The sequence below is a fragment of the Trachurus japonicus genome, chromosome 24, assembly GCF_045865225.1.
Source record: "Trachurus japonicus isolate A0001 chromosome 24, Traja_1.0".
NCBI classification, from domain to species: Eukaryota; Metazoa; Chordata; class Actinopteri; order Carangiformes; family Carangidae; genus Trachurus; species Trachurus japonicus.
Window position 1 is genome coordinate 23,910,447 of NC_140930.1, and position 27,139 is coordinate 23,937,585.

At 40.9% G+C, this 27,139-nt stretch overlaps 1 protein-coding gene across 2 annotated transcripts; it reads left to right on the top strand.

Annotated features, from left to right (window-relative positions):
- Nucleotides 1–2,682: 2,682 nt before the first annotated feature.
- trdn (triadin) lies at nt 2,683–23,928 on the top strand. Of its 2 annotated transcripts, XM_085770258.1 has the most exons (6): nt 2,683–3,083; nt 11,780–11,978; nt 14,739–14,780; nt 21,764–21,811; nt 22,248–22,394; nt 23,690–23,928. In XM_085770258.1, exons 2-6 carry the CDS (start codon nt 11,792–11,794, stop codon nt 23,710–23,712), a joined length of 447 nt encoding a protein of 148 aa, XP_085626384.1. In that variant the 5' UTR covers nt 2,683–3,083; nt 11,780–11,791; the 3' UTR covers nt 23,713–23,928. The 2 variants fall into 2 exon arrangements, with proteins under 2 accessions (XP_085626384.1, XP_085626383.1); XM_085770257.1 differs by lacking the exon at nt 14,739–14,780 and having other exon boundaries at nt 2,692–3,083.
- Nucleotides 23,929–27,139: the final 3,211 nt, after the last annotated feature.

Consider the following 27,139-nt stretch of genomic DNA (forward strand, 5'->3'; position numbering starts at 1 on the left):
TAAAACTAAATGACACATTTGAAAGATGTATGGTCTCAGTTGGAAAGAATAGACTATAGTATGTGCTACTTGGACTAACATAGGTATTGTAGCAGCACATTTCATAAAAGATGCAGTTGAAAGTGTTTTACAAATTGCATAAGACACAGCAAAAAGGAGAGGGTTTGATGTGATATAAAGACTAAATGGTAAAACCAGTGCAGAGACAAAAGTCAAGTTGCAAGAAGTAGTGAGCAGCTTCTTCAGATTTAATAAAGGTTATTATAATGATGGATGGTGCTGAGGATTACCAAGGTTGTAGTTCCCAGCATGCATAGCATAAATGCAATTTTTCTGTTTTTGGCAATGACCATGACGAGGCAGCATATAAAATATAATGAAAATATAGAGGTGTGTGTCATATGATATGCAGACATGGCCAACATTTTAAGATTCTCTGACTTGTGGCCCTGAATCCTCGTGCTCACAGGAACTTAGCTGGACTGTGCATCAGAGGTTGGAGTCTGTGTAAGAAGTGAAGTGGTGCTACACGTGCGGCAGTTCACCCTCGGGGTGTTGAAACGATTCCTTGGTTGTGATCGGCTCCAGCTGTGTCTCCCAGCAGCCACAGGTGTGAGGTCGTCCTCGTTCGCTGTCCGAGGTGCTGAACTGGCTCCGGCAGGACCAGAGGCCTCTGTCGCTGTCTGCGGTTCTGAACTTCTGCCAGATCCTGAGAACGTGTGAAGCTCTTCAGGCTTTGTCCCTGAGAATTTCAAAGTGCCAAAACATATCCTTCACTTGTGAGTGTGACGCTCAGGAGGGAAGTCTCATAGAACCCTTCAGAGTCTCCCAGCTAGCAGGATGTGAGTTACAGTACATCCACACTGGCTCACGCTACAGATGGAAGGAAAAATGATTCAAGATATATTAATGTATCCAACACACACACACACACACACACACACACACAATAAAAGTGGGTACTGTAGGGCAGACAAACGATGTTCTTGTTGATTGCTGTTAGTTTCATCAGATTTACTTTGGATGGTTGGTTTCATCAGAGCATTTGAGCATGCATACAGTACAGCTTCTGTCTGACAAAAATAAATAAATAAATGAAATGAAGCCAAAATCTAACAAACCCAGGTCAGCTGTAAACATTTATCAGGTGGTTATATGGTGAAGTCATGGAAATAACATGAGTGTTACACATCATCGTATAACAGGGCTGATACTGTATGTATTGTTTCTGAACTCTCTATGACTGGATGTAATCCTTCAGTGTTAACCAGGAGCAGATGGCTGTTGTGTAAGTACATTGTTTGCTTATTGGCATCATAGGATGTGTAAGAAAATAAGATGACAAGTGTGAAAACCATTAGGGGTCAGGGAGGTGACAGTTGAGTTGCAAATAAAACATTTCTCAGAATTTGAGTAAAACAGACGTGACATAAAACAGAGATACTCAAGTAAAGCAAGTTCAAATGGTATGAAGTTCTAACAAGAGGTTATTTAAACTGTAATAATTGGAAAAATGAAAAATATTATTATATTATCATACATATTCTAATTTAAGGATGTGTCCATTATTTAAAACTTACAAAACTCCTTTCAAGGCACATTTTGAACAAACGAAAATGTCAAATTAACTGTAGACACAGATGCAATTAATTGTGATAAAATATTTGAATCATTTGAAAACTCTATGTATGTAAAACTTAAAATAGTAACATAAACATGAAGTTTGACACCTTCCCACCCCAGTAATTTCTGAACTGCCCCTAAATATCTCTTACGTGTGTGTGTGTGTGTGTGTGTGTGTGTGTTTCCCTCAGCCCCCTCTGTGCGCCCTACATATAAAGCGGTCCAGTCCAATGCTAACACCAGCTGCTGTCTGTATCTCTAATTATAGCCTCTGCAGTGCAGGCTCCCAGGGCAAGACTGGGGGTCAGGTTACTCTCTCCCGCTGCTCTCTCGCGTAGACACACACACATTCACAACACCCTCCTCTAAACTGGGCCTCAAAAACAGGTTCTGACAGGGCTTAAAATCTCACATGAGGCTCGACGAGATATTTATTTGCGTATTTACTCCCCGTGCTGACCTCTGTCTGACAAGGTGGGAGCTGAGGAGGAAATGTGTTTCCTGGGGATGAAATGCAGGAAGGGTTCGGAGACTTGGGAGGTTTAAAGTTCTCAGCACTTTATTGTTGAAGTTGTTGTAAAGGGCACAAAGTGAGTATGTGTTGGTCTCTGGACAAACTGTTGTCACACCAGTCGTTTCATATTACCTAATGATTATTGAACGTAATTAACTGAATGATGAATTAGTGAAAGTTCTTGATTCACATCCCAGGTGTCGGGGGGTTGGTATTGTGCAGAGGTCAGTGGAGGTGAGGTCATGAATAGAGCAGTGGGCCTCTGAGAGGAGGAAGCGCAGCTGTTAGCTGGCTCTGCCCACATTATTATAACATGATTAATAAGCTATGTGTTTCACGTACAGGAGACTTTTAGACCTTCATCTCATCACTTTATTCTCTCCCTCCTCTCCATCCCTTGATCGTCTGTCCTCGTCCTCTCCGTTCTCTCCTCGCTCACTGTCTCCCTTTGAAATCTCAGCTTCTCTTGCTCTCTCTCCCCCCTCCTTCCATTTCTTTATCTCTCTATTTTGGACCCTCAGAGGGGGCAGGGTGACTCCCGGTGGGTCAACCCCTTCCGTCTCTCCTTCTGTGCCTCACTCTCTCCAGCCACTTCACCAGCTAGAAACAGAATCTCAGAAACTTTGGCTCAAGAATTCCCTGGACATAAATGTGCAAACCTTTAAGAACAATTCAGAAAATATTACAACGTAAACTCAAAGAAAATTTTCACTGGATTTCCATCCATTTTCTGCTGTTGGGAACTCTTTGCTGTATTTTTAGACTCCAGTGTGATCTGGTTTTGTGCTGGAGGATTTGAGTGTTACCTCCATTATTTTTTCTCACGTTCAACTGGGGCCAAAGAGGATTTACGGAAGGAGTTACATGCTTGTTTCTATGGTAACACAGCATTTCCCAGAGCCTTTTGCGGACTGAAGGTTATCACTAAACATCCAGCAAGTCCAAGGTACGGTAGAAATCCATTTCACTCTGGCTGAACTTTATAATAATGATCTGACGCTGATGTTACTGAATGCAGGAGGTCAGTGACCATTCCTCAGTTGCTCTTATTCCCTGTCATTTAAAATACCTGCGGTGAAGAACAGCATTAATGCTCTGGTCAAAAAACAACAATAATGACTACTATAATCTACACTACATACAGTATAGGCTTCAGCATGAGCTATAGCTCTCATTAATATCTCATCATTTCCTCCATGTTACGGTGAAATGTTAAAGTGAGAGAAAGAAACTTTAAAATTCATATTTTTTACCTTCATGAATAAATGCCACACTGTGCTCTGTTACCTTTTGCAGCAGCAGGCACAGCTATAAAACTGCACTTTTTATCCTTCTTCAAATAGGTGACTGCTGTCATCTCAGGATTTGACACAAAACTCAGTTCCAATTAAGAAATGAATAATCAATTATCAGTTCAAATTGATTGTTAGAGCAACATTTTACCTAGGGGCCCCGGCACAGACTCACTAGTGACTCCTTTTTGGATCATAAGCCTTTAAAATGAAGCAATATTTCTTTGTCCCCCATGATTTTTGGAAGCCTGAAGAGTTGAAAGTATCCAGAATTTCAGAGGGAAAAAAAAAATCTATCTTTAACTCATATCTCATTGGGATCTCTCCGATGTGTCTTGGGATTCTGCAGCCGTCTCAACCCCCAGGTCGGGAACAGCTGCATTTGAACATATTGGCTCTGATGTTGGGATGATCAACTATCTCTTTTATCTCCTTTTTTTCTCTTTTGTGTCTGACTGTCATCAGGTAATTGGTAAAATGTAACCAAGAGGAATAGCTAACATGTAAACGATGTGCATATACGTAAGTTGCGCTTCATACAAAAAAACTTACTGAATCCTGACAACGACTTTGATCAGATTATTCTGTAACAAGAAAAGGGCTTGTGTTTTTGTTTCTTTGTGTCCTACTGTATGTTGTTTTCCCTGAGTCAATGTCACAACTAGTGCTCCTACCAAAACAGTGACATCTGTCCCCACCCACTGAGCATGTCCAGAGCCTGCAGCAGTAACATATTAGAAATACTTGGCTAAATACTGGTGAGAGTACAGAAGTATTATCAGGTAAAAAAACAGCCTTTTAATGGCTAATAAAACAGCCAATATAGAGTGAGGTTATAATATAGTGTGAAGCTCAATTTCATAAACCTACTATTTATATTTGGATGTAGTAATTATTGATGTATCTGAACTGTAACTGTAAACTGTAGCGATCAGGTAAATGTTAAGTGCAATTTCCCACTGAATCGCAGTGAATCAAGAAAAGTCCATCAGAATTTAACTTAATTTAACTAGTGGTGATGGTATCCAACAAGGATGCATTATAAGCAGCACCATCTCTGTGTTCAGATAGTTGCTATGCTCCTGACATAGTGGGATGCATTATATGGTTCACTCTCTTGACCGTGCCTTTGTCACCTTCCGTTTGCCCTCTAATGCCGGTTCACAGCCTTCACCCACATCGTTCTAATTCTGTTCATTCCTCTGGCATGGAGGAGGAGGAGACAGCAGCAGTTGTTGTCCTTGTGTGTGTGTGTGTGTGTGTGTGTGTGTGTGTGTGTGTGTGTGTGTGTGTGTGTGTGTGTGTGTGTGTGTGTGTATGTGTGTTAAGATCGGCTCAGCACTTGGTGGTGACAACAGGTGGGCTGGGTCATCTGGTTTGGAAAAGAGCACGGGCATGTACTGTAAGGTAGAAATGTTTGGGACTCTCTGACATAACCAGACTGTATGTGGTTTGCTGGTGAATAGTGAAGTGTGTGATTGGACAGTGCATGCTATGTGCTGTGGGACATTTCCACTGTGCCCCAGCCGTCTGTCATTGCAACATCGTGACTGTTTTACCTGCTATGGATCAATACGCCGGTCTGACCCGCCGTTGCCAGGGCTTCACTAGATCAATGGCTTTTATATCACATGCGCACAGAAACACTCTTGGCTGTGCCTCTGAACTGACACACACACACACACACACACACACACACACATGCACCATGTTGTTGTTTCATCCGATCAATGGTTGGCTTTCTTGAGTCAAGACACACAAATGCACATTTGGGTCTCTCTGCACAGAATTATGTTAAATTGATCTTGTAGTTTGTTATCTGAATACAGCGACAGAAAGGTCAGTCTGAGACCAGCTCCTGAATCAAAACACATCAATCTTCACATTATACAGTACAAGCATCCTGGGTGCCACAGACAGACAGACAGACAGACAGACAGACAGACAGACAGACAGACAGACAGACAGACAGACAGACAGACAGACAGACAGACAGACGTTTGTTCCTGCTGCAATCGTTTTATATAACACTTGTTAAAATGTTTTTTGTGTTCATCTTTTTTGTCATTGTTGTGTGAGCTACTGGACTAACTTGAATTTCCCTGCTAGGGATGAATAAAGTATTCTCTACTCTTCTCTACTCTACGTTACTTAGTAATAGTCTACAGTCCGGTACACCTTATTTTGGCTGTACAGGCTCCAGTAGGCTGAAATATGGTCAATTAGATAGATAGATAGATAGATAGATAGATAGATAGATAGATAGATAGATAGATAGATAGATAGATAGATAGATAGATAGATAGATAGATAGATAGATAGATAGATAGATAGATAGATAGAGGACGGACGGACAGACAGATACAGATATATTACTTAGTAATAATCTACAGCCCGGTACACCTTATTTTGGGTGTACAGGCTCCAGTAGGTTGAAATAAGGTCAATTTGATCAAGTGATTGGGTTCACTCACAAGCTGAAGTTTATATAGTGAGTAAAAAAATGAAGTCGGAATACCTTGAGTTTTTTTTTTATATATATAATGAGGAGTCAGAGGAACAATGTCACCAATCTATGCTGAGTTTCCATTAATTGGCAGCGGAGACAAGGACCATTAGAGTCCAAACCACCGCCTAATTCTGTCAAGCAGCCTGTCATAATGAATGGGGTTAAGTGCTTCAGCTGGACCATTGCAGCGCACACAGGACTCTGGTGGGTCTGCATCCCTCAGGGCCTCATTAATAGTCTTAAAAAGGACATATTTCTTTCCAAATGAGTCATTCCTGTTTTAATTCAGCGCTCCACAGCAGGGTAAATATATCTCTTTACTTGTGCAGATAAGATGCGTGAGAGGCAGGCAGCGAAACAGAGGGAAAAATAAATCATTTCAGGCGTTCCATCACACCACGCCACGTAATGAACACAAACAACCGAACGAACGCGGGCACGTAATCATGTTACGGAGCACAGCCCCACTGCCGTACAGTGATGAAACTTTCTTTAGAGAAGTCATTTGTCAAAGTGAGATGGAATTTAATCTCCTCGTCACCTCGGGTAATCTCTGGCTGTCTTTCTCTCTCTCCCTCCAACTCTCCTGCTGATCTCTTCTCTCCACATCCTCCATTCTCATCATCTGACAAGAAAAAACTGAACACACTTGAATGATTAACTGGCATCCGTGAGAATATACAGCTGATGTGTGCAGCTATCCAAAGAACTGGTAAAATGAATGCGAAAGACAAACCTGTCTGAGGTATTTTATTATCATATAATGCACAGATTAGAGTTACACAAATTGGGCTCAGTGGTGAATTAATGGCATAAAAGACCTGAAGGCAGCATGAACCTTCCACTGCCCCAATACTCCAGGGTTTCTCTAGTTAGCGTGAATGGTTGTGGGAGGTTGGTTTTAATGCTGATGGTTTCTTAATTTGTCCTCATGGTACCAGACAACTTGTTGCTGTTACAGTAAGCATTGTTTCAGAGCTCAAAACAAATTCCACCAGAGATATCAGTGATAAATGGTTCCAAAGAAAGTACTGTTGTGTGTATCTGTGTATAATCCTGGGTTATTTCTTTAACCCAATTTCTGGGTTAGTTTTGTTGGGTTAAAATTATGGGTTATTTAACATTTTTTCTGGGTTATATATTTTAAGACAGTTCTTGGGTTGTTTGGGTTGTTTATCATTTCTGGGTTACACACTAAAAACTCTTGGGTTATCTCTTTAACCCAATTTCTGGGTTGCCTGTGTTGGGTTAAAATGATGAGTTATTTTTCAAAGATTAACTGATTTTCTGGGTTATAAACACATTTATAATATGAACAATCACACACCCAGTGTTTGCCTACCTGCCTACCTGTGTATGAGTTGGGCTGGACAAGTAAATGAGTTATCTTTGCCAGCTGTTATAGTGTTTCCTTGGTTCTTTCTTCTGCAAGAGTGTTACAGGAGGACTTTTACCTCTAGAGTCTCCAGTGATCAGTCCAGACAATAGAGACACAGAGCAGGACCAGTTCAAGCTGTTTGTGCAGGCAGAACTAACAGCTTTAATTGACGATAAATATAATGTAAGGCAAAGTTTTATTTACTGAAATAAGGTGAAGTCAATAGAAATCCAAGCTCTGCATTGAAATGGCAGTGGCTCAGAGTGTAGAGAGTGTTCATCAGAGGATTGAAGGGGCAAATCTTGCTGTGGACACATTATTCAACCCAAATGTTGGGACCATTATGGCTCTAATGGTCAAGTATGTAACCCAAAATTTTGGTCAAAAAGAATAGGCTTACACAATTTTCTGTGTTGAAATAACCCAGAAAGTAGTTGGTCCCTTTTTTAACCCAGGAGTTGGGTCAAAAATAATCCATTATGGGTCATTTTAGACCCAGGAGCTTTTAGTGTGCAGGGACGAGATGATGTTAAAGGTAAAAGGGCACCGTATCAAAAGATGATGGGCACACACATACATAAATCACTGTGAACCTCAAAGAGGTATTGCAAAAACTGTGCACATGAAGGTGAGCTTATAGTCGTCACGGTGACTACTTCTCACCCTGAGAAAAAAGATGTCTAATCTTCTTCTGCAGCTCTAATTTATTTTCCCCATTATGTTGTGATGGGAAACGTTATTGCTGCATGGATTTAGTTCACATGCAGGCAAGGTTTTTTTTGAGAGAGAGAAGTGAGTGCCACATTTCTGTGCCACATGCAGGCCAGTGGTGGATGGCTGTGGCAGAGGGCAGGTGTACAGAGACTTTGACCTTGGAGGTTAATGTTTGTGTCTGCAGTCCTGTGTGGAAACGGTATAGCCACCAAAAGCACTTTGCTAAGGTTAGTGGAGTACTATAGTTTAAATGTTTTCATTTCAAATGTTAATACAATGAATACATCATGCCTGGTGCTTCAACTATCTGTGGAATTTTTCACTATCAAACCCATCACAATCTTTCAGTGTTAATGTTAAGTGCTGTGAGAGTTTAAACGCAACCGTTAAAAGTAAAATCCTGCTTTGCTGTGGCTGCTGTGAGTGGATTTTTTTTTTTTTCTGTGAATGTGAATAAGAAAATTAAATGCATCATTCCTAAATTTACTGATACAGTAGCATTTTGTGACATACAAGATGTGTCATTTTACAGAGTTTCCTTATTGTGGGCAGCTGGCTCAGGAGCTGGTCAGTAATCAGAAGGTTGTGGTTTGACTGCACCGCCTCCAGTTCACAGTGGTGTGTGAATGTATGGTGAAGAAGTGCTATGTGTAGAAGGAAGCGCTGTAATGTGGTTTCTACCATAAAAGGCTCTGACGGTTAGACCATCAGAGGAAGTGCCATAAAATTGCAGTCGATTTACCATTCAATTACCACGTTTACATGATGTTTTTAAAGCGGAATTAATTAATTCCGCTTTAAATAGTTCGGAATTAAAATATTTTCCTTTGAGTTTACATGGACATAATAATTCCGAATTAGGGTTTACATGGAAAACACGTTAAATCGCCTTTATTTAATTCCGCTCAACGTCTGGAGGTCGGGAAGCGTTCTGATTGGACAGAGGGTACACGTGCAATTTACGTCTACCGGAAGAAAACAAACTCCATTCTCAGTGTGTGAAGTGAACAGAGCTGCAGCCGCGAGCCGCTCCGCTGCTCCTAAACTTAACAACAACTTAGAAGCAGAAAGTTTCTCCTCTTAACTGCCAGGATGGCCTTCCCTTCCCTGAGTGTGTGAGCCTGGCCGCACCCGCCGCCGCTACTGCTACGGCGGGGAAGGCGAAGCTCCTTCCCCGCCCGGCCGCCCCCAGCGCCGGCAGCGCCGGGCTCACACACCCTCACTGCCCGGATCGCCTTCCCCGGTGTGTGAGCCACCGGCGGCCGGGCACCGGGGTCTGTGAAGAGGGTTCATGAAGCCTGGTTGTCCCGACATGATTCACTCACAACACTGCGGCTGTAACGTTATGTTGTGTGTGTTGTAACCTACTTTTCACGGTTAAATTATCACCGCAACACACACACAGAGCGGCGAGTCAGTTAATACGCATGCGCAGAACGACCGGAATTAATTTTAAAAAGAATAAACGTTTACATGATAGAGGAATTAATTAATTCCGCTTTAAAATAGGAATAAACCACCCACTTAATTCGGAATTAAGTTTAAATCCGAATTATATTTTCACTCAGAATTAAGTGTTTACATGATCTTTTTAAAGCGGAATTAACTTTAATTCAGAATTAAATGATTTTAATTCGGAATTAACCCTCTCATGTAAACGGGGCAATTGTTAATAAGAAAAAATAAACACAGTGTATTTGGGCAGCATTATGTTTCCTTCAAAACATATTTGCTTTTGCAGATTAGCACATAAACATAAATCTGAGGAGACATGGCTGCTGGAGGAGCTGTTCACAGTCTAAGAAAAAAAACCTTGGGCTTGCAGGTGTAGAATATAAAAAAGGTAGACGGTATTATAAACTACAGGTGTGGGTGGTGCTCAAGATCAGTGGTTGTACACAAGACAACTGCTTTTGTCTTGCATACATTCCAGAACATGCGCTCTGAGTTTTTACTCAACCTCTGCTTCATTTTTGTTGTGTTTTTGTATGTTTTTTGTCGTATTTTGTCAACAACTGATGGATACTTCTGTGGGAGAGGAGATTCTTCCGAAGAAGAGCTTCTTTCACTGAGGACGCCACCCTGTTCCAGCTGAGATGAAGAGGTGCTTTCGTGGTTGCCATGCCGGATGCCGGTGGTGCAAAGGTTAAAAGCCTGGAAGTGGAGATGAACTGGGTCCTTATGGGAAATGTCAAGTCTCTGCCCAACAACAGTGATGATGAGCTGGAGATATTGGTGAAGACTCAGAAAGTAGACATTTTTTCAAATCATAATAATTCTTGTGTACATCCTGCCAACGGCTGCTGCTGAAGTTCCTTGTAAAGTTCTCCATGAAGTCGTTGTTAGGATACAGGCCAAACATCCTGAGGCACTTCAGTCATGTTTCCCTGATGGACTCACTGGAGGATGTGGTGGAGAGATGTGCACTGAGGGTGGTGGAGGCCGTTCTGAACAACTCGGATCATCCACTTCATAACACCTTGATGGACCAGGAAAGCAGCTCCTCTCCCTTCGCTGCAGGGCGGAGAAAGAAGCTCCTTTGTACCTTCAGCAATCAGGCTTTATTTATCCTTCTGCAAATGGTCGATGAGCTTGAAAGACAAATTAATTTCCCTTTGGGGATTAATAAAGTTATTCGTATTCGTATTCGAATTCATATATGTGTTCATCATTCTCCAAAACTGGTCATATAAAATGTAACACCACTAATTATGAAATGATCATTGATGAAATCATTTTAGTTTGTCGCTTTAATTTGTACAAGGACATTTTACACTTACTGTATGGAGGATCATATTTTAAAGCAGTACTAAAGAACTTTCAGTTTTGGTTGAGTTTGGCGGTGCCTGTGGACCAAAGCGGTAGTGTTTTGCCTGAAGAAAGACTCCATTTCCCATGAACACTAGCGTGAAGCCCTGTAAATATCCTGCATTAAAATTAACAGAAGACATCAAAACTAAGTTTCTGTTTCCAGTGGATCATTTCAAAGTGAAAACACAAACATAATCCATTGCTAAAGTGCCATTTTGCCTGTTCCCTCCTTGTTGTGACTCGCAAAAGTGAAAGTGAAACTTAAGTGAGAGCAGGGTTCCTACCATGCTCCTCAAAGCTGCTTAGTGCCAGAGAAAGAGATAGTACAGACCCCCTCAGGCCATGACAGAGGTGTCATTCAACTTGTTGTAAGTCGATGTATCATCACAAAAGTTATGAAAATATTTTATGAAGGTTGAAAAGTTCCTTAGTGTTGGTTTAAACAATAATTATCCTTCATTTTTGTTCTTTTAACTCAAATTGAACATAAAAATGAACAAGAATATGACATTCAGCTCCCTGTACCCCCTCCCTGTGTCCGGAGCAACACTGGATGTTTAAGCCAGTTATCAGTGTTTACCGTGGCCTTGGCAGCATGTCTTCACAGAGTTGTGCCACAGGTTATTGTGTCCCATGGTGAACTAGTTGTATGCACATACCATTTTAGTAATGGGCTTATGAAATGACTGGGAATAGTTATCGTCTCAGAAATAGATTATTTAATGTGTCCACGTACCTCCTGCAATGTGCTCCCTGGTTGTGAATCACTGCTCTAGATCACTAACTTAGTATGTAAAACAGCTTTTATTTTTCAAAAACTGTCATGATAAAAACTTGATGTAGCTCTGCATTTTATTTTGTTGAACATTAGAAAGCATTTCTTTGCATATATCTTGTCTTCCTTGTCTTACTCCCTCTCTTCATCCCCCTGTCCCCAGTTCTCCTCAACAATGAGCAGTCAGACCAACGGAGACGAGGCCGTCCCTTCGGCACATCGCAATGGGAGGACATTTTTGGATGATGTCATTTTAACCTTTAGTTCACCGATGGCCTGGCTGCTGGTGGTAGCTCTGATCCTCACGTGGTCAGGCGTAGCCATTGTTCTGTTTGATCTGCTTGATTATAAGACTCTAGCAGGTAACGAGAATTCAATATTTTATTGCACTATGTTTGTATTATGACCATTGTTACCATTCACAATGATTATAATTCCATAAAAATGTGATTATAATATATTTTCAATATCCTAATGACATTTTCCCTCCACTCATGCATTACCCATTTTCACATTTCATTCACACATCCATATTTCATCTGAGCCATTGTTCAACAGGCTTTCAGACATTTTTGAAGCAGACTTCAAAAGTGGACGTGCTCTCATGAAGGTCGTCATTTTCAACAACGTCCGTGTGTCAAATTACAGGACACGCACCGAATGTTTTGAAAATGGCACACAGTCTTTATGAGCGCATTTTCTCACACTCACACATTCAGTCTAACATTTGACAGTGTATGTACCAGTGTAGTAATACAGCTGTGTACATGCTGAGATCCTTCCACTCCTCTTCATTTTCATGCACTTAAAGAATAGATTAAAAGGGCACTTCCTAGTGTTAACGTGCATACTAAGAACACAGTCACAAGGATTAATCAGTCCTCATTTTGATTAAAGCATTAAGTAGCCTACTTTCAAGTTAGATTATTTCTCTAGTGTGGACTTCTTTAAAATTCTGTACATTAACTGCCGCTGCTCAACAGAATCTGAGAGCGACTTTATTTCCTTATATATTTTTAATCCTATCTCCAGTCCATGACTTAATTGTCTTGAGTGATCAAATTTCATTTTTGTGATCACGCTTTAATTACTTCATTGTCATGAGATAACAGAAAATGAATTTCCCTGAGATTGCAAGTGGGATACTGATTGATTAAAGTAAATGCAGCTGTCAAGATCTCCCCTTCAAACATGTTCAGCTCTGCTTAAGACTGTCTGCTCACTGGCACTATGATCAGGCTTACAAAGCTCTACAAACCCATTAAGTTATATCTGGAGATAATGAGGAACGTCTGTGTGCTGCATAACAAGATGACAAAGAAAGAGCAACAGCGGCATTCTCAAAATCCTCCCTGCTGTAGCTACTGCAGCTCATTGTTTTATTCTTCTAAACACAGACACTTCGGATTTTCTTCTGTATTTTAATTATTCAGACAACGAGCTGCATTGAGATTATTCCTGTATATTTGAATGCCAGTTTCAATTTATCTATTGCTTTATTGAGCTATAGGATCAAAATATTAGTGTATATATTAATGTTCCCATAGCTGACTTAAAGTTGATGATTTATAGTGGTGGTGTAGTTTCAAGGGTTGGACTGGAGGAGTCATACACCACGTCTTTCAATGTAGCCTACAGGATAGCAAACATTCATTTGAAGACAGACTTGAGAAATAAAATGAGTATAGGCTATCCTTTAACATTGTCCACACAGTACAATGCAATTCAGATGTCAGACTTGAATACAGCAGGGTATTGTTCAGTAAAAGTTAGCTCTGACAACAGTTCACAAAATCAGGTCTTTAGTGGAACTATTTGTAAGTTTATTGCTACATAGGCAATGTCTGTGTTGAAACAGCATTTAACCTCATTTACTGTTTCTATCACTTTTTTCTTCTACTGACGTTAGCATGCTAACCAGTTAGCCTTGACTGTGTAGTCAATTTCCAATACCGAGTCACTGTAGTGTCCAGTCTGTGCTGAAAAAGTAGGTCTTCTTAGGAGTTGTATTGTAACCTCTCTGTGCACCACTGGCAGAGTGTTATGTTTCCATGATGACTGGCTGTAAAAAGACATGTGGTTACGTCATATTTACATGAGTCCTGATTGTAAAAATGAAACTCTGAGAAGTAATGCTAAATTTTAACAAATGGAGACGCACGTAATGCAGTACACAAGTACACAGTTTATTTGTAGCGCTGGTTGCAGGAGCTACAGGAGCCTTTTTAGCTTAAACTTACTGGGCAGTTGGTGCGGAACACACACACCGCACTTGGGCCCAAAGTTCAACTGGGTCAACCTAAACACTGCCTGTGTGAAAGCACCCTGAAGCTCTTGTGAATGTTAAATTTGTCTCTGTAGCAACAGCAAAACTCACAAATAACTCCTTTAGCAGAAAATCAAAGGACAGTAGGTTGCAGTGTTTCTACAGCATCTTTTGATTGAATTCATGTATCTCCTTCAGAACAATGTTGGCACAATATTACACTCCCAATCGATTAACTCTTAAATTAACCTTGTGAATGTTTTTAGTCAGCAACTTGATACAGTTTTGTCATTGAGGTCAGCTGAAGATGCAAATATGTGAAATTAGTTTACAGACAGGTGTTTGAGATTAGAGAGAATTTCCTGAGATCAGTTTTGGTTTAAATTAGGCTTCCATGTTTCCTGTAACAAGCTCTATTGCTCACAACTTTTTGGACCTATAAAAATAAACGTAAAGCAAGACATAAGTGTAACAGTAAACCAGCATGCACTGTAGTGATCTAAATAGATCTGACACACAAAGGTCAAACTGCCTCCGATCTTCCAGCCGCAAAAAAGAAAATCAATCACTTTGATTTTGTCACAGAGCTGGTGTATTTTAGTGCTCAGTTAATTTACTGTAATAATGACCTTTCTGTCAGTTCTGCTCATATCTGTTCTTTATCACTCACCACTCCCACAACTACACATCCACATGAATTGGGACTATCCTACAGTGTAAGGATAGACCTGCCTCACACATCCAACACATTCATGTTTAACACTTCTCCTCCTCTCTTCACCCCCTCCCCTCCACCTGCACCCCTTCACCTCTTCTCCATCCTCATGCGGTCAATCACCTGCCATCCCATCCAAAGAGTACACATCATACTGTGACGACCCCGTGTGTTTATCTTCTGGTAAAAACAACCAATCAACCAAACCACTAACAGTTGAACTGCGCTGCTTGCCCGTGCTAACACCTGCGACAGCGTCCCCCATGATCTTTGGAGATGCATTTCAAATGTTGAAGCTCTCTATTTGTTTTTCTCAGGGGTAAATCAACACTAAATCAGGACTGATGATAGCACTCTCGTTTGTTCAAACCTGCTATGAGTGTCCTGCTACCAGCTGTCAAAGGCTTAACTTCTGCTGTGACTTAGGAAACCATTGATGGGCCTGAAAGTTTCAAATGACAAGAGCAGCACATCGACTCAGATTGGACAGTTTTACAGTATGTATTCTAGTAAATCTTTCTCAAAGAAAACCTTGCCCAGTCACATCTTCCTATTTACTCTGTAGCCTGTTGTGCTGTTTACTCCCTGCTGGCAGTTCCTTCTCACCCTAACAAGCTGGCTAACTGTCAGTTAGCCATCTTGTTAGCTGAGTTGCTAACGAGACAGCAGGGTTACACAGTTTTTCCCCTCAAAGTCCTGTCTCATAGCTGGCTGCAAGCCATTTGTCCAGCAGGTTCTACTGAATAAAAGGCTCAACACAGCTGTGCATTGTTGCTCTTCCTGAGGTTTGCTTTTAGTCGACACCACAAATTCACATGTCGATGTTCACATAGGTCATGTGACTCCACTGGAGTCGATTGATTGATTAGGTGTTTCTGTTGCGTTTTGTATTTAAGAGACATTAAGTTGACCTGACTCTTGCAGTAATTCACTGTTCTCAGCATGAGAAGCCATTCTTGACCTTGGTGGGACCGGCTCACCAGCTGCGCTGGAGTAAGTGATTCAATGTTGATTTGCCCTTTGAGAAATGCTTCCTGATATAAAGCTTTTCTTAATTTACTTTTTCACTGCAACACATTCTTTTTCTGGTCCTCTGTCGGCTACAAACAGCCTCTCGGCTACAGAGGGATGGCAAATTAATGGAAAAACATCATTAAGACTATAAAGGTGTTTGGCCACCACAAGCCTCCAGAACAGCCTCAGTGCTTTGATCCAACAAGTCTTTGGATGTTTTCCAACAACATTCCTCAAAACAATTTCCCCTCATTTGGTGTTTTTATGATAAGTGGAGAGTTTGTCACAATGGTCCAAAACACCATGTTGGTGTACAGCTGGTGACTGGGAGGGCCAAGATTACAATTCATAATTGTAATGAAATGATCTGTCAGTTTCACAAACTCTACAGCCATTTGATTTTGCCTAACAACAAAATGTAACTATGGGTCATGATAACCTGCTGCACAAATGGCCCACAGCATTACAGTCATGATCAAAGCACCCAGTGATCTTTTGTACCTTCGTCACCAGCCATTAAAGTGGGTGTGCTGCATTACTGTTGTGGTAATGCATGCAATGCATGTCTCTGTTCCCCTGTGGACCTGCTAACAGCTCTCAGTAACAAACAAGTTGTGTGATACAGTGGCTTAAAATAGACATCTACTGGGTATGACAATTGTGTCTCATGACAATGAGCAGTGAATGTGCCAGACTCTTATTGTCATTGCACTGGTCGAAGAACACAACGAAATTTATAGCAGCATTTGTTTCTACACATTTATTATTTCTATAAATGATGTGATGTATTTGTTACAAAGTGTAGTAAATTAACCTTAAAATTAAGTGTATTAAAATAACGTTAAAATAGTCTGAATTAATAAATAATCCTTATTATAAAAAATATTGCACTTCCTACTGCATATTCCTGGGAGTTAAAGCTTAAGAAGGTAGTCCACCACCTGAGGGAAAAACTTGGTGTGTTTTTTGTGTACGGTGGTCCTAGGTCTGCCAGAGGGGAGAGAGGAGAAGAGTGGCTGTCCTGGGTGGCAAGGCAAGGCAATTTTATTTGTATAGCCCGTTTTTACAAACAGTTTGTCCCAAAGGGCTTTACATGGCATCATAACAACATCCTCTGCCCTCAGACCCTCACATCCACTGAGGAAAAACTCCATGGAAAACCCTTTTAACAGGGAAAAATCGGAGAAACCTCAGGGTGAGCAACAGAGGAGGGATCCCTCACCCAGGAAGGACAGACGTGCAATAGAAAACAGTTTATAACACAGAATGTCGAAAACAAAGAAATGTTAACAAGAGCTGATGAAGGCAGCTTTGGGTGGGGTCTCTGAGGATGCTGTCTGTGTAGTTGAGTGGACGTCCTTCAGCTTGGGTAGAGGAGACCTCATGATCAATTGTAGACCGCTTTGATTACGCGCTGCAGGTTCCTTCTGTCTGTACTAGTGCAACTGGATTACCTCAATGTACAGCAGGGTGGACTCAGTGGTGCAGTGGTAAACGTTCAGCTTTTGGGCAGCCTGCTGTGCTTTAGGGACCTTTGTCATGAGGTGTGAGGCTCTGGGTCAGATCATCCTTGATGAAGACCCCCAAAAATTTGAAGTTTTGGTACCCTCTCCTCATCATTGATGCTCTGACGTGGATGATTTGTCCATGTTCTTTTTCCAGACGTCACTGACAATTTCCTTTGATTTCTGGTATTTAGGATCAGGTCATTGCCCTGGCACCAGACTGAGAGCGTGTGGACCTCGGGGAGCATACATCAGTCCGACTGCCCAAAAGTCAGACGGCTCATTTCTCCGACTACCCATTCTACAGTGTTAAGACTTTTTGACTTTGTCAGGAACCTCTATTTAAACAAAATAAAACATTTTTTTTTTCACAAAGTTCTAAAATGCTCTGGTGAAAATTGTTACATTTGTGGTGTTCGGGTCAATTTTGACCCGATTATAACGATAAGAACAATAATTACAGTTAAAACTGAAATCATAAGTACAAACCTTTTCATGGATAAGGAAGCTTAACAATGTAACCAAGAGATGAGAAACAAATGGGATGATAAATAATTGTTTTTAGTGTGTTTTACAGCTGATTGAAGACTTGGGTCAAAACTGACCCGAACACCATAGATGGTAGCAGAAAGCTGACAATAGGAATTAAGGTTCAATTGAAGCCAAGGGTCATACTGACAAAAAAGGCCCAGGGGCCCACACCCAAATGGATAAGGAAGCCTAACAATGTAACCAAGAGAAGAAATACAAATTGGATGAAAATAAAAATTATTTAGTGTATTTTACAGCTGATTTAAAATACGGGTCAAAACTGACCCGAAACACCATAGATGGCAGTAAAAAACACAAGACGAAGGTTAAGGTTAGGTTTAGGGTAAGGTTAAGTGTTAGGGCTACTTAAGTCAGAGAAATGGGAGGTCGGACTAATGGACGCAAAAATAAAGAAATGTATGGTCGGAGAAATGGGTAATCGGACAGACGTCATGCGCCTGTGGACCTCCATCACTCCATCACTGTCAGTGATCAGCCCCAGGATGGTTGTGTCTTCTGTGAACTTAAACAGAGCATTGGAGCTGTGAGTGGCATTGCAGTCGTGAGTAAACAGGGAGTAAAGGACCAGAGTGAACACATGCTGGGGTCGGTTGGTCAAGAAGTCTTTTAATCCACAGTGCCAGAGGTTCCCAGTGCGAGTAGTTTGTTTGTAAGCTTGTTTGGGTTTATGGAGAGCAGAGCTGAAGTCTACGATTAACATCCTGACATAGGTGGTAGGATCGAGAGCTGTGTGGAAAGCCGGTGAGACTTTGTCCTCTGTGGATCGGTTTGCCTTAGAGGATGGAGGCTGTAATATCAGTATCTCAAAGCATTTCAGTATAACTGGTGTAAAGGCAATTTGATAACAATCATCCAGGGGAGGCCTTTTACTGCTCAGGGATTGGGGACAGCCTGGGATGGTGGTTGCTGTTTTGAGGCAGGTGGGAACGATGGCTTGTTGGAGAGTCGGTGAACACCCTGCAAGCTGATCAGCACAGGCCTGAAACCCTGTCTGGTCCTGTAGGGATAGACTGTAGGGATTTCCAGATTGAATCATTTGTGCAATTTTGCAGATGTATTTTCTTGCAACCGCTGACACTGACAAATAAGTTTGAGGTGATGCGGCTAACATGATAATCCAAGAAAATAGAATACCGAGTCCCTGAGAGTGATTCATTTATCGGCCACATCTTATGCAGAGTTATCAGTGAAAGTTTAAAATCCTCTCTCGCAGTGAAGGAAACATTTCTCCTGGGGCTAAGCGGAGCCCTGAAGTGAGGGGGAAATGCACATAAAAAGCAAGTGTCCCCTGTACGTTGTAGTTTTCTTCCATTTCCTGAAGCAAATATTTGCAAGTTGACAGTGACAAAATGCTGGGCTGCATTTTTAATCACAAGTCTTTTCTCCCACCGTGACATTTCAATAAAGGCCAGTGTGTGTAAATGAAACAGCAAAGAGACATTTTTGGACAATAAAGAAGAAATGCAATTCTCCCAGTAGTAGAAGAGCAGAGATAGAGAGAGAGCAGGAGAGTAAGGTAGAGTTGCACCACAAAAAGATTGACTTAGAGACACAGAGTATAAAATACAGTCATTCCGAGGAGATAAAAGATTGTATAGAAAGCAGCAGCAAAAAATGCAGAGTTGTCAGAGAAATGAAGGAGGAGGAGAAACAAGGATGCAGCGTTGCAGACAGTCAGACTTTAATCAGTCAACTTATCAAACCCTAGTTCTTCTCTGACAGAAAGAGAGAGACTCAAATGTGAAAAAGAAAGCTCAGATGGAGACAGGTGGAAAATGTTGCAGGATGAACATGCAGGATTTATTTTGTAGTTCAAAGAAAGAAAGAGAGAGAGAACCAAAGAAAGAGCAGCATGAAGGAAACAGAGCAAGGATGGGAGGAGGAGGAAAGGGAGAAAGAAGGAAATTAAGGAAGATAGGAAGAAGGAAGGATGAAAAACAAACCTTAAAACAAAGAGGGGGAGGACAAAAAAGATGGAGAGGGAGTATGTTTGGACAAAACAGAAAAAGGAGGTAAGAGAAATGATTTAAGGAAGAAAGGAAGGGCTGAGGGAAAGAAGGAAGGAGGGAGGCTCCAGCTTCCCGTATCCACCTCAGATGTGTCTATTCCAGCGACGTTATGCTCTTTTCTTCTGAGAGGGTTTTCAGAGCCCCTCGGGTTTCTTTTTTTTGTTTCATATCTCTGCTGCACAATTTGTATTTTTCATCTCTTTTCTTTGTGTTTTATCATTTTGATCTGGCTGCTAAACTACAGCCGAGTGAGAAACAAAGGTAGGCAGGAAGTAAGGAGAAGAAGAGCGACATGGGAAGAGAACATGAAAGTAAGACTGTGAGAGAAAATAGATTCAAAGAGCGGAGAGAGAAGAAAAGGGACATGGTAGGAATTAAAAGACAGACGTGGGGGTTTGGGAGGAGAGGGAGGAGGGAGGAGGGGGAGGGGAGGGTACCTTCTATTTCTGGTGTCTGTGGCACCGTGTCTGGAGTGCCAATCAAAGAAATGTCACTGCATTAAATCAATCAGTTGTTTTTTTTTTGAAGATGGCCAGGAAACATGGCTCAAGTCTGGGGGAGGTGGAAATGAAAGAGATCCACCAACCAAAAACGATGCATTTATCCCTTTAGAGCCAACAGCAGCACTGACGTCGCTGCAGTCAATGTGGCTCATTCACGTGTTCCTCAGAGAGACGAATGCAAAACACCTGCACTGCAGCGACAGCCATACCATCATAGTTTGTTTTAGCGCCACCAGCCAGCCAGAGCATGACACTGAGAACAGAGTCATTATTTTCAGCTTACACCAAAGTAAAGGTATTATCCGGCTTATTACAGATACAGAGGAGCAGCTGAACATTTGGGGCAGCACAGCCCCACAGAGACAAGTCACACTGTATCTCACCATACCCGCCGTGTGCTCGCTGGATCAGCTAAATGTAAAATCAAAACACTTGTGTAAGTCAATACGACATGAAACAGATGCAGCAGGGTTTGTTTCTAATGAACTGTTGAGGAAGCTTTGACACAGCCAGACATCAAAGCAAATGAGGGAAAATGTGTTTCAGAGGCACTGAGAGCCGTCAGGGGGACGATGTGGATAGCACGGAGGGGTCAAAGTACAAAAGACAGACTAAAACTGAACATAATCATCATCATTTTTTGTTATAATTGTCTTGCTGCGAGGCTTTAAAACGCCTCATTTACCAGCGATGACTTTGTTCGCTGGTGAACCCAGACTTCACCTGTCTCCTGCCTCATGTTCAACACCTGTGTTCAGTAATATGTGTGCAAAGTTAGAAGTGAGCAAAAATACAAAACACTCCTGCGTCAGTCAGCACACAGTGGCTTTGGAAGTGACAATTAATGGCTTCGTTATTGGTGAGTGAATCATCAGTGTTTCACACATCAGTTATGAAGTCATTAAAATGAACAAGTGCTGGATTTATTAAAAATCTCTGTCTTATGAGACACTCGTTCTTAATTAACCAATGAAATCATGAATAAAGAGCAATGAGGGGAACTTTGTTATTAATCATCAAGTCTACAGTTGTTATTAAGTTATCAATACATGTCAAAGGTTTCTTATCATTATTTTTTTTATTATTATCCTCTTGTTCTGGTTTAGTTCTGCAGCTGTCCATTGATTCACTGGTGTTTCTGGTGAATTTAGATGGAAATATAAGTCAATCGTGTATGGGCTGTTTTTGCCACTGGGAAGCTGGTGTGTTGTTGCTGTGTCTTGCTGTGATCTCACTCAGCATGTCCTCTGCATCGTTGACGATTCGTCCTAACATGTTCTGTATGATGAAAAGTGCAATGTTGTTTATCCTCCCCCCGTCATGTTGGTTGCATTATTGTAGTGTGGGAATAAACCTAAAGCTGTATGTGGATTAGAATGATTGAAAATATAGAATATGCAATGAGATGTAGTCCACTGATTATTGCTCTTCTGTTTGACTTTATCGCTTCATGTATTTTTCATTCTTCTACGTGTCATTTTCCTCGTCTTTGTTTGCCCAATTCCCCTTATTTCAATTTTTCTCTCTTTCTCTGCACGTCACATGACGCTGTCTCTGTTAATGTTCATGTATCTCCATGACAGGTCTCCCTCCTCCTCCTGCCATCGGTAGGAGAGTTTTGAAGACTAGAGGCAAGAAGCAACTTCCAAGCTGTTACACATTTCACAGTCACACTCACTCCTTCATACTAACTTAACGCTGTATGAAATACAGCCTCTCTCTATCTCTCTGTGCTGTGACCAAACTGAGACGTAGAGTACAGCTGCATGCGATCAAGAAAATAGTACAAAATAGTACATAAACACCTTGTATTTCATATATATTTTAAAAATATACATGCATGAATATGTATGTATACACACACTGTTTGTATTTGTGTTAACTGTGTGTGTGCGTTTTAGAGACTGATTTGCTGGTACAGGGTTTGGATGTTCAGTCCAACTTGCTTGTTCACCTCTAGTTGTAAAACATCTTAGGCCTAAATATTTGATTATACGTATGTCTACTCCTTTTTAGAATACATGTATTCAATTCTGTTGCCCTACTTATTTATTCTGTATTATCCAGGTGCTGTTCGTCCAATTAAATCAGGCCCTGCTGGAGTCCCTCAGGAGAGCACTGATTGGCTGGGGATGTTGTGGACCTTTGCTGCCAGTTTGGTGGCTCCTGAGGATGAGGAGGAAGGTATTCACCAGCTAACTGAAACCCTGACATGTAAGAACACATCATCTCACACTAATCAATCATCTAATGATGAGACTGATATCTTGATTCTTGAATAAGATGCTTATACCTCATGGATGACTCACTCGACGCCCTGCTGTCTCATGATCCATCTATGCTTCGCCTACATAAGCATCTTGTTCAGAACATGACATTTACATGTACCAAATCATGAAATGAAAGTGAATCTAGGCGGCGTAATTATCAACTAATGTAGTACAAATGCATCAAAACTTAAATATAGTATGATGTGTCACAATCCTCTAATGCATTTGCCAAAACCAGATGTTTTAACCGGAGGTGCTCATCATGATAACACAGGCTGTGCAGCTGTTAGTGATGATGGAATTGTCAGAATGTAATCTCTCACTAACTAACTGAGTTATGGTGCCTTTTAAACTCACAAAGTCATGGGAATATATTAGGCAGAAAATAAACTTGCCATCTTATCTTCTTTATCTAATTATCAAAACAACCCATCCATTCAGAGTACAGTTAATTAACTGTAATTAAAAACATGAACTGGAGAAGTTGTGTATTTCACAGCACAGGGAGTTGCAGAAAGACGTTTTAGTCAGAGTTATTGCATCAGGATCGAGAGAAGCCGCTCCAGTTCAAGGCCGTAACAACAGCAGACACAGAGAAAGATAAGAAGAAAATCCTTCCTGCAAACAGCCAGCATCATATTCAGAACTGTCTGGGTTTGGTAATGTTGCCCTTCACATTAAAAACTTTGTCTTATGTAAGTGAAGAGCATGTTTTTTCAGGAATCAGTAGTTTGGCATGTTTATCATCCCCCCTCACCTAATATCAGTGGTGGACAGTAACAACTTGACTACTTAATTTAATAATCACATTTATCCCCTTCTACTGGTCCCAGGTAGGGGTGGGATTGTGCAAATTCGAAAACTAGTTACATCATTGCTAGACATCCGAGGGAACAGCTTGTAAAACCACATGAATTTCAACCTATAGGGAGCCTGAAAATTACAGATGTATTTGTCGATTCTCACATTTTGGGGGCTGGAAGGCAAGACAAACACCTAAATTGTTAAAGAGCCTTCAAAAAGTGACATTTCCATAATATGTATTTAACTCAAGTAAAAACTTGACAGAACTACTCTTTCTTGTACTGGAATCAGGAGTATCAGTAGCTACTTTGGCAGGAGTCATGGAGCTGTGTACTTTGTCTTTGTCTTCCTCTGCCTAATATTTATACCTGCTCTAACTGTGATTGATGAACTGCTGGGACTGATGAATGTCTAATTATCCCCTCTTTCACTCAGCTTTCCACTCCGAGGAGCTCTAAAAGACAAGATTGTGGAGAGAGGGAAAAAAGAGACAAACATGAAGAGCTGGAGAGAGGACAAGAAGGCGAGAGACCAGGGGACGAGTGTGTCTGATGAAAGCGAAGACAGATAAAAGAGGACAAGAATGTACAGTATCACAGCAATATTTCTTTCTGTCTGGTGTTAACTGGAATTTGATGAATAAAAACAGCTAATCTGGTCACATAGAACATCAATAGTCTCTGTGTTTTTTTGTGTGTGGAGTTTCTGGGTTTGGTTTAATCATCTGTCTAAAAATGATCAATGACTAACAGACCTGCAAGTCCACAACAGCCAAGTTCTGACGTAAAAGCAACAGCCTGCCAGGAAGGAAGGGATGAACAGTTGTGGGGAGCAGACATGGAGCAGATGAGGACCAACACCCTCTCCCCCCTCTATGATCTGAATGGGTGACTCCAACACAGGCTTGATATTAGAAGTAGATGAAAGTGGACAACAGAGAGAAAACACTAAATTGCGATTTGAGATAAGACTGTAAAACCTGCAGTAGAAATAAGGAATAAAAAGGTGAGAAGATAAGAAAAACACTGGGTGAGCCTGAATGTTAGATCACCAGCAAGGGCCCGTTGTATGGGAGAAAGGTGATGATAAGTAGTCTAATCCCAGTAGTCTAATCTTTGTATGACTGAATTATTCTGCATAAGACCCTGACTAATACTCATAGTAATGCTGCAATAGCATCAAAACAAAAAATAAAAAATGATAATACTAAGAAAAAAAGAAAAAAAGTGGAAAAGTCAGGGGCCCATTTTGGTATTCTTTCAGGGGGCCCAGAATTCCTAGCAACGGCCCTGTCACCAGCAAGCTGAAGGCCTCATACAGCCAGGAATAATGATGATTAGTGGAAGGTTTTGCATCCTGAAACACTGACTGTGGAGATAGGACTTAAAAAAGACTGGAGACCACAGTCATTTTCCATTTGTATTCCTACTGACAGGGCCAAAGGCAAGAAGACACACGCTGGGATGGTTGCCAGTCAATTGCAGGGCCAGCACACAGTCAAACACTTTCACAACAATGGACAATTTAGATTTTCCACTTCACATAACATGAGCATGTGTTTGGACTGTGGAGCATCCCAAACAGCTAGAGACAACATGCAGGCTCCACGCAGGGGCTGTGACCACCAAGCCCGCCCACCCAGCCTCAGATCATTCACCTATACATCAATCACATCTTTAATTCAAACAAGGCAATGCATTATTACTTTTGTCACTGATTTTGATTTGATGTATATCACTGTTGAGGTTGGTGGAGCTGCAGTGTGTTTCATTCATGTATTTTGTGTGTAAAATCCTCATCTGAAAATTATAAAAAGGGAAGCAAGCATGTAGAGTTGTGAAAGAGACAGTTTAGAGTATAAAAGGAGTAAATGTGTCTTATTCTGCTGCACACAATTTGCATGAAAACACGTCTGGCACATGTTACATCGAGTCTTCTGTGTGCAAAGCTAAATCCCATGAGTGCATCTTTTCAAGTCTGGGCTCATACTAATGAAGGCACAGCACCACATCTACTGAGAAAGTGTCACAGCCAAACCTGACTCAGCTCAGCCTGCCAGGGGATTGTTGCTCTTCCACAAAACATCAGCAGAGTTGTCATTTTATGTCAATAATCATATGCAGGGGCTTCAGACAAAAACCCTCCTTTTTCTTGAAAGTGTTAAACTTCTGTCGCACAAGCACCAGCAACACAGAGAGAAGATTTGAGACTTTGACGTTTCAGAGGAACACTCGCACACTTTCGATAAGTGGTTTAAGCAGAACCATAACCACCGTTTACTTCTTGTACTTGTTGTTTTGAATTTTTGATCTTAGTGCTTGAGTGCCTGAGCGCATGTATTTTTTTTGAAGCTGCATAAACAGCAGTGTTTTCGTCTTCTTTTTATTATGGTGAATTGTGGGGAGCGATAACAGCTGTGCGTTGTTTGGTGACCATGAAAGTCAGAGATAAGCGTTTGATCCCACTCACTGCCGAGCACCTTCCCTAACATCCATGTTGTTCTCTTGACAAATGTATCTGCTTCTGCCTCCTCCTTGCTGATTATCGTCATTGTTGTCTGCAGCCTTTAATAGATGCATTTGTATAATTTACGAAATGTAAAGAGGGTACATTAGGTTTTAATTAAAAATGAGCCAGCTTGCAATCGGCATTGTGGGACTGTGTTGTGGCTGGCGTAATTAAATTAACATGAAATTAAAATGAAATCATAACTTTATTACAGCTCTAATGGATTTTAACCACATTGAACATATCAGTGTAGCAGAAAATCATGCCTGTACTGGGAGTTGATGCAGTAAATGACACGATGTCATCTGCTCAGAACCTGCTTATCAAGATACTTTAATTGAGATCATCAGGCGATATTTCTTATTACTGGAGATGTCTCCTCATATGATAAAAGACAGAAGAGAAAGACATTAACCTCAGATCATGAAAAGCATGTAATTCCTAAAATAGCTGATGATTGAATGATGATTGAAAACTTTGCTGAGAATATACAGCGCCTCTCATACTGTATGAGGATAAAAATCACTCACGTGAGATTCATTTCAGATGTTAATGAAAAGGAGGCCTTTGGCCAGCAAGTGAATGAACATTTCACTCTGGTTGATAGATTGGCAGATAAAATGAAGAAAACCAAAACATTTCCTTGCAAAGATTTTGAGATTGCCATGGGCGCTGCTATGTCAATATAGGAATCAAATCCACAACCTTAACATTAAGAGGATCATTTCTCTCTTTGAACACTGACGTAAAGTACGAACTGGCCCAGGTGTTCAAAAGTAATCTGATCAGATTTTGGATAATGGATTGGGTCAAATCTTGAAAATGAGTTTTGTTCAAAACTAAAAAGGGATTCTGTGACCGGATTGAATCACTGATCCAATCTTGGTTCTAATCTGGATCAAACCCTCAGTTTGTGATGTTCAAAACGTTTTAGTAGGATTGGGATAACTTTGATCCAAAAAAAATCAGGATTATTCTGAGCAGTAGGCTGGATCCAGGGGGGATTTCAGGAACAAAATGTCATTTAAATTCAATTCAAACTGGTCAAATAAACAACATTTACATTTTGCACTTGATCTTTAAACCAGTATAGTGATAAAGTAAATAAAGTGAACTTTTGATTATTCCACAAATTAAGAACTTTTCCCCATCTACTGGATAATCAAATGAAAATTGAAATTTGAAGTTTGAATTTAAAACACATGGGCAAATACAATATTTGTTGTGGGTCAGATAAGGACTGGCTGTATAAAAGTCACTGAAGAAACAAAACACAGCACAGAAAACAATACATACATCCCATTTTCAAATAAATACACTTTGAGCTGTTCTGACCTGTTTTAACCAAGTAAAACCTTCAGTGTAATATGCAGTCCC

Coding starts and splice junctions, on each gene's coding strand:
- trdn (XM_085770258.1), top strand. CDS start 11,792: ATGAGCAGTCAGACCAACGGAGACGAGGCCGTCCCTTCGGCACATCGC. Junction 14,781..21,763: donor CCCCGTGTGTTTATCTTCTG/GTAAAAACAACC, acceptor TCTCCATGACAG/GTCTCCCTCCTCCTCCTGCC. Junction 22,395..23,689: donor GCTAACTGAAACCCTGACAT/GTAAGAACACAT, acceptor TCTTTCACTCAG/CTTTCCACTCCGAGGAGCTC.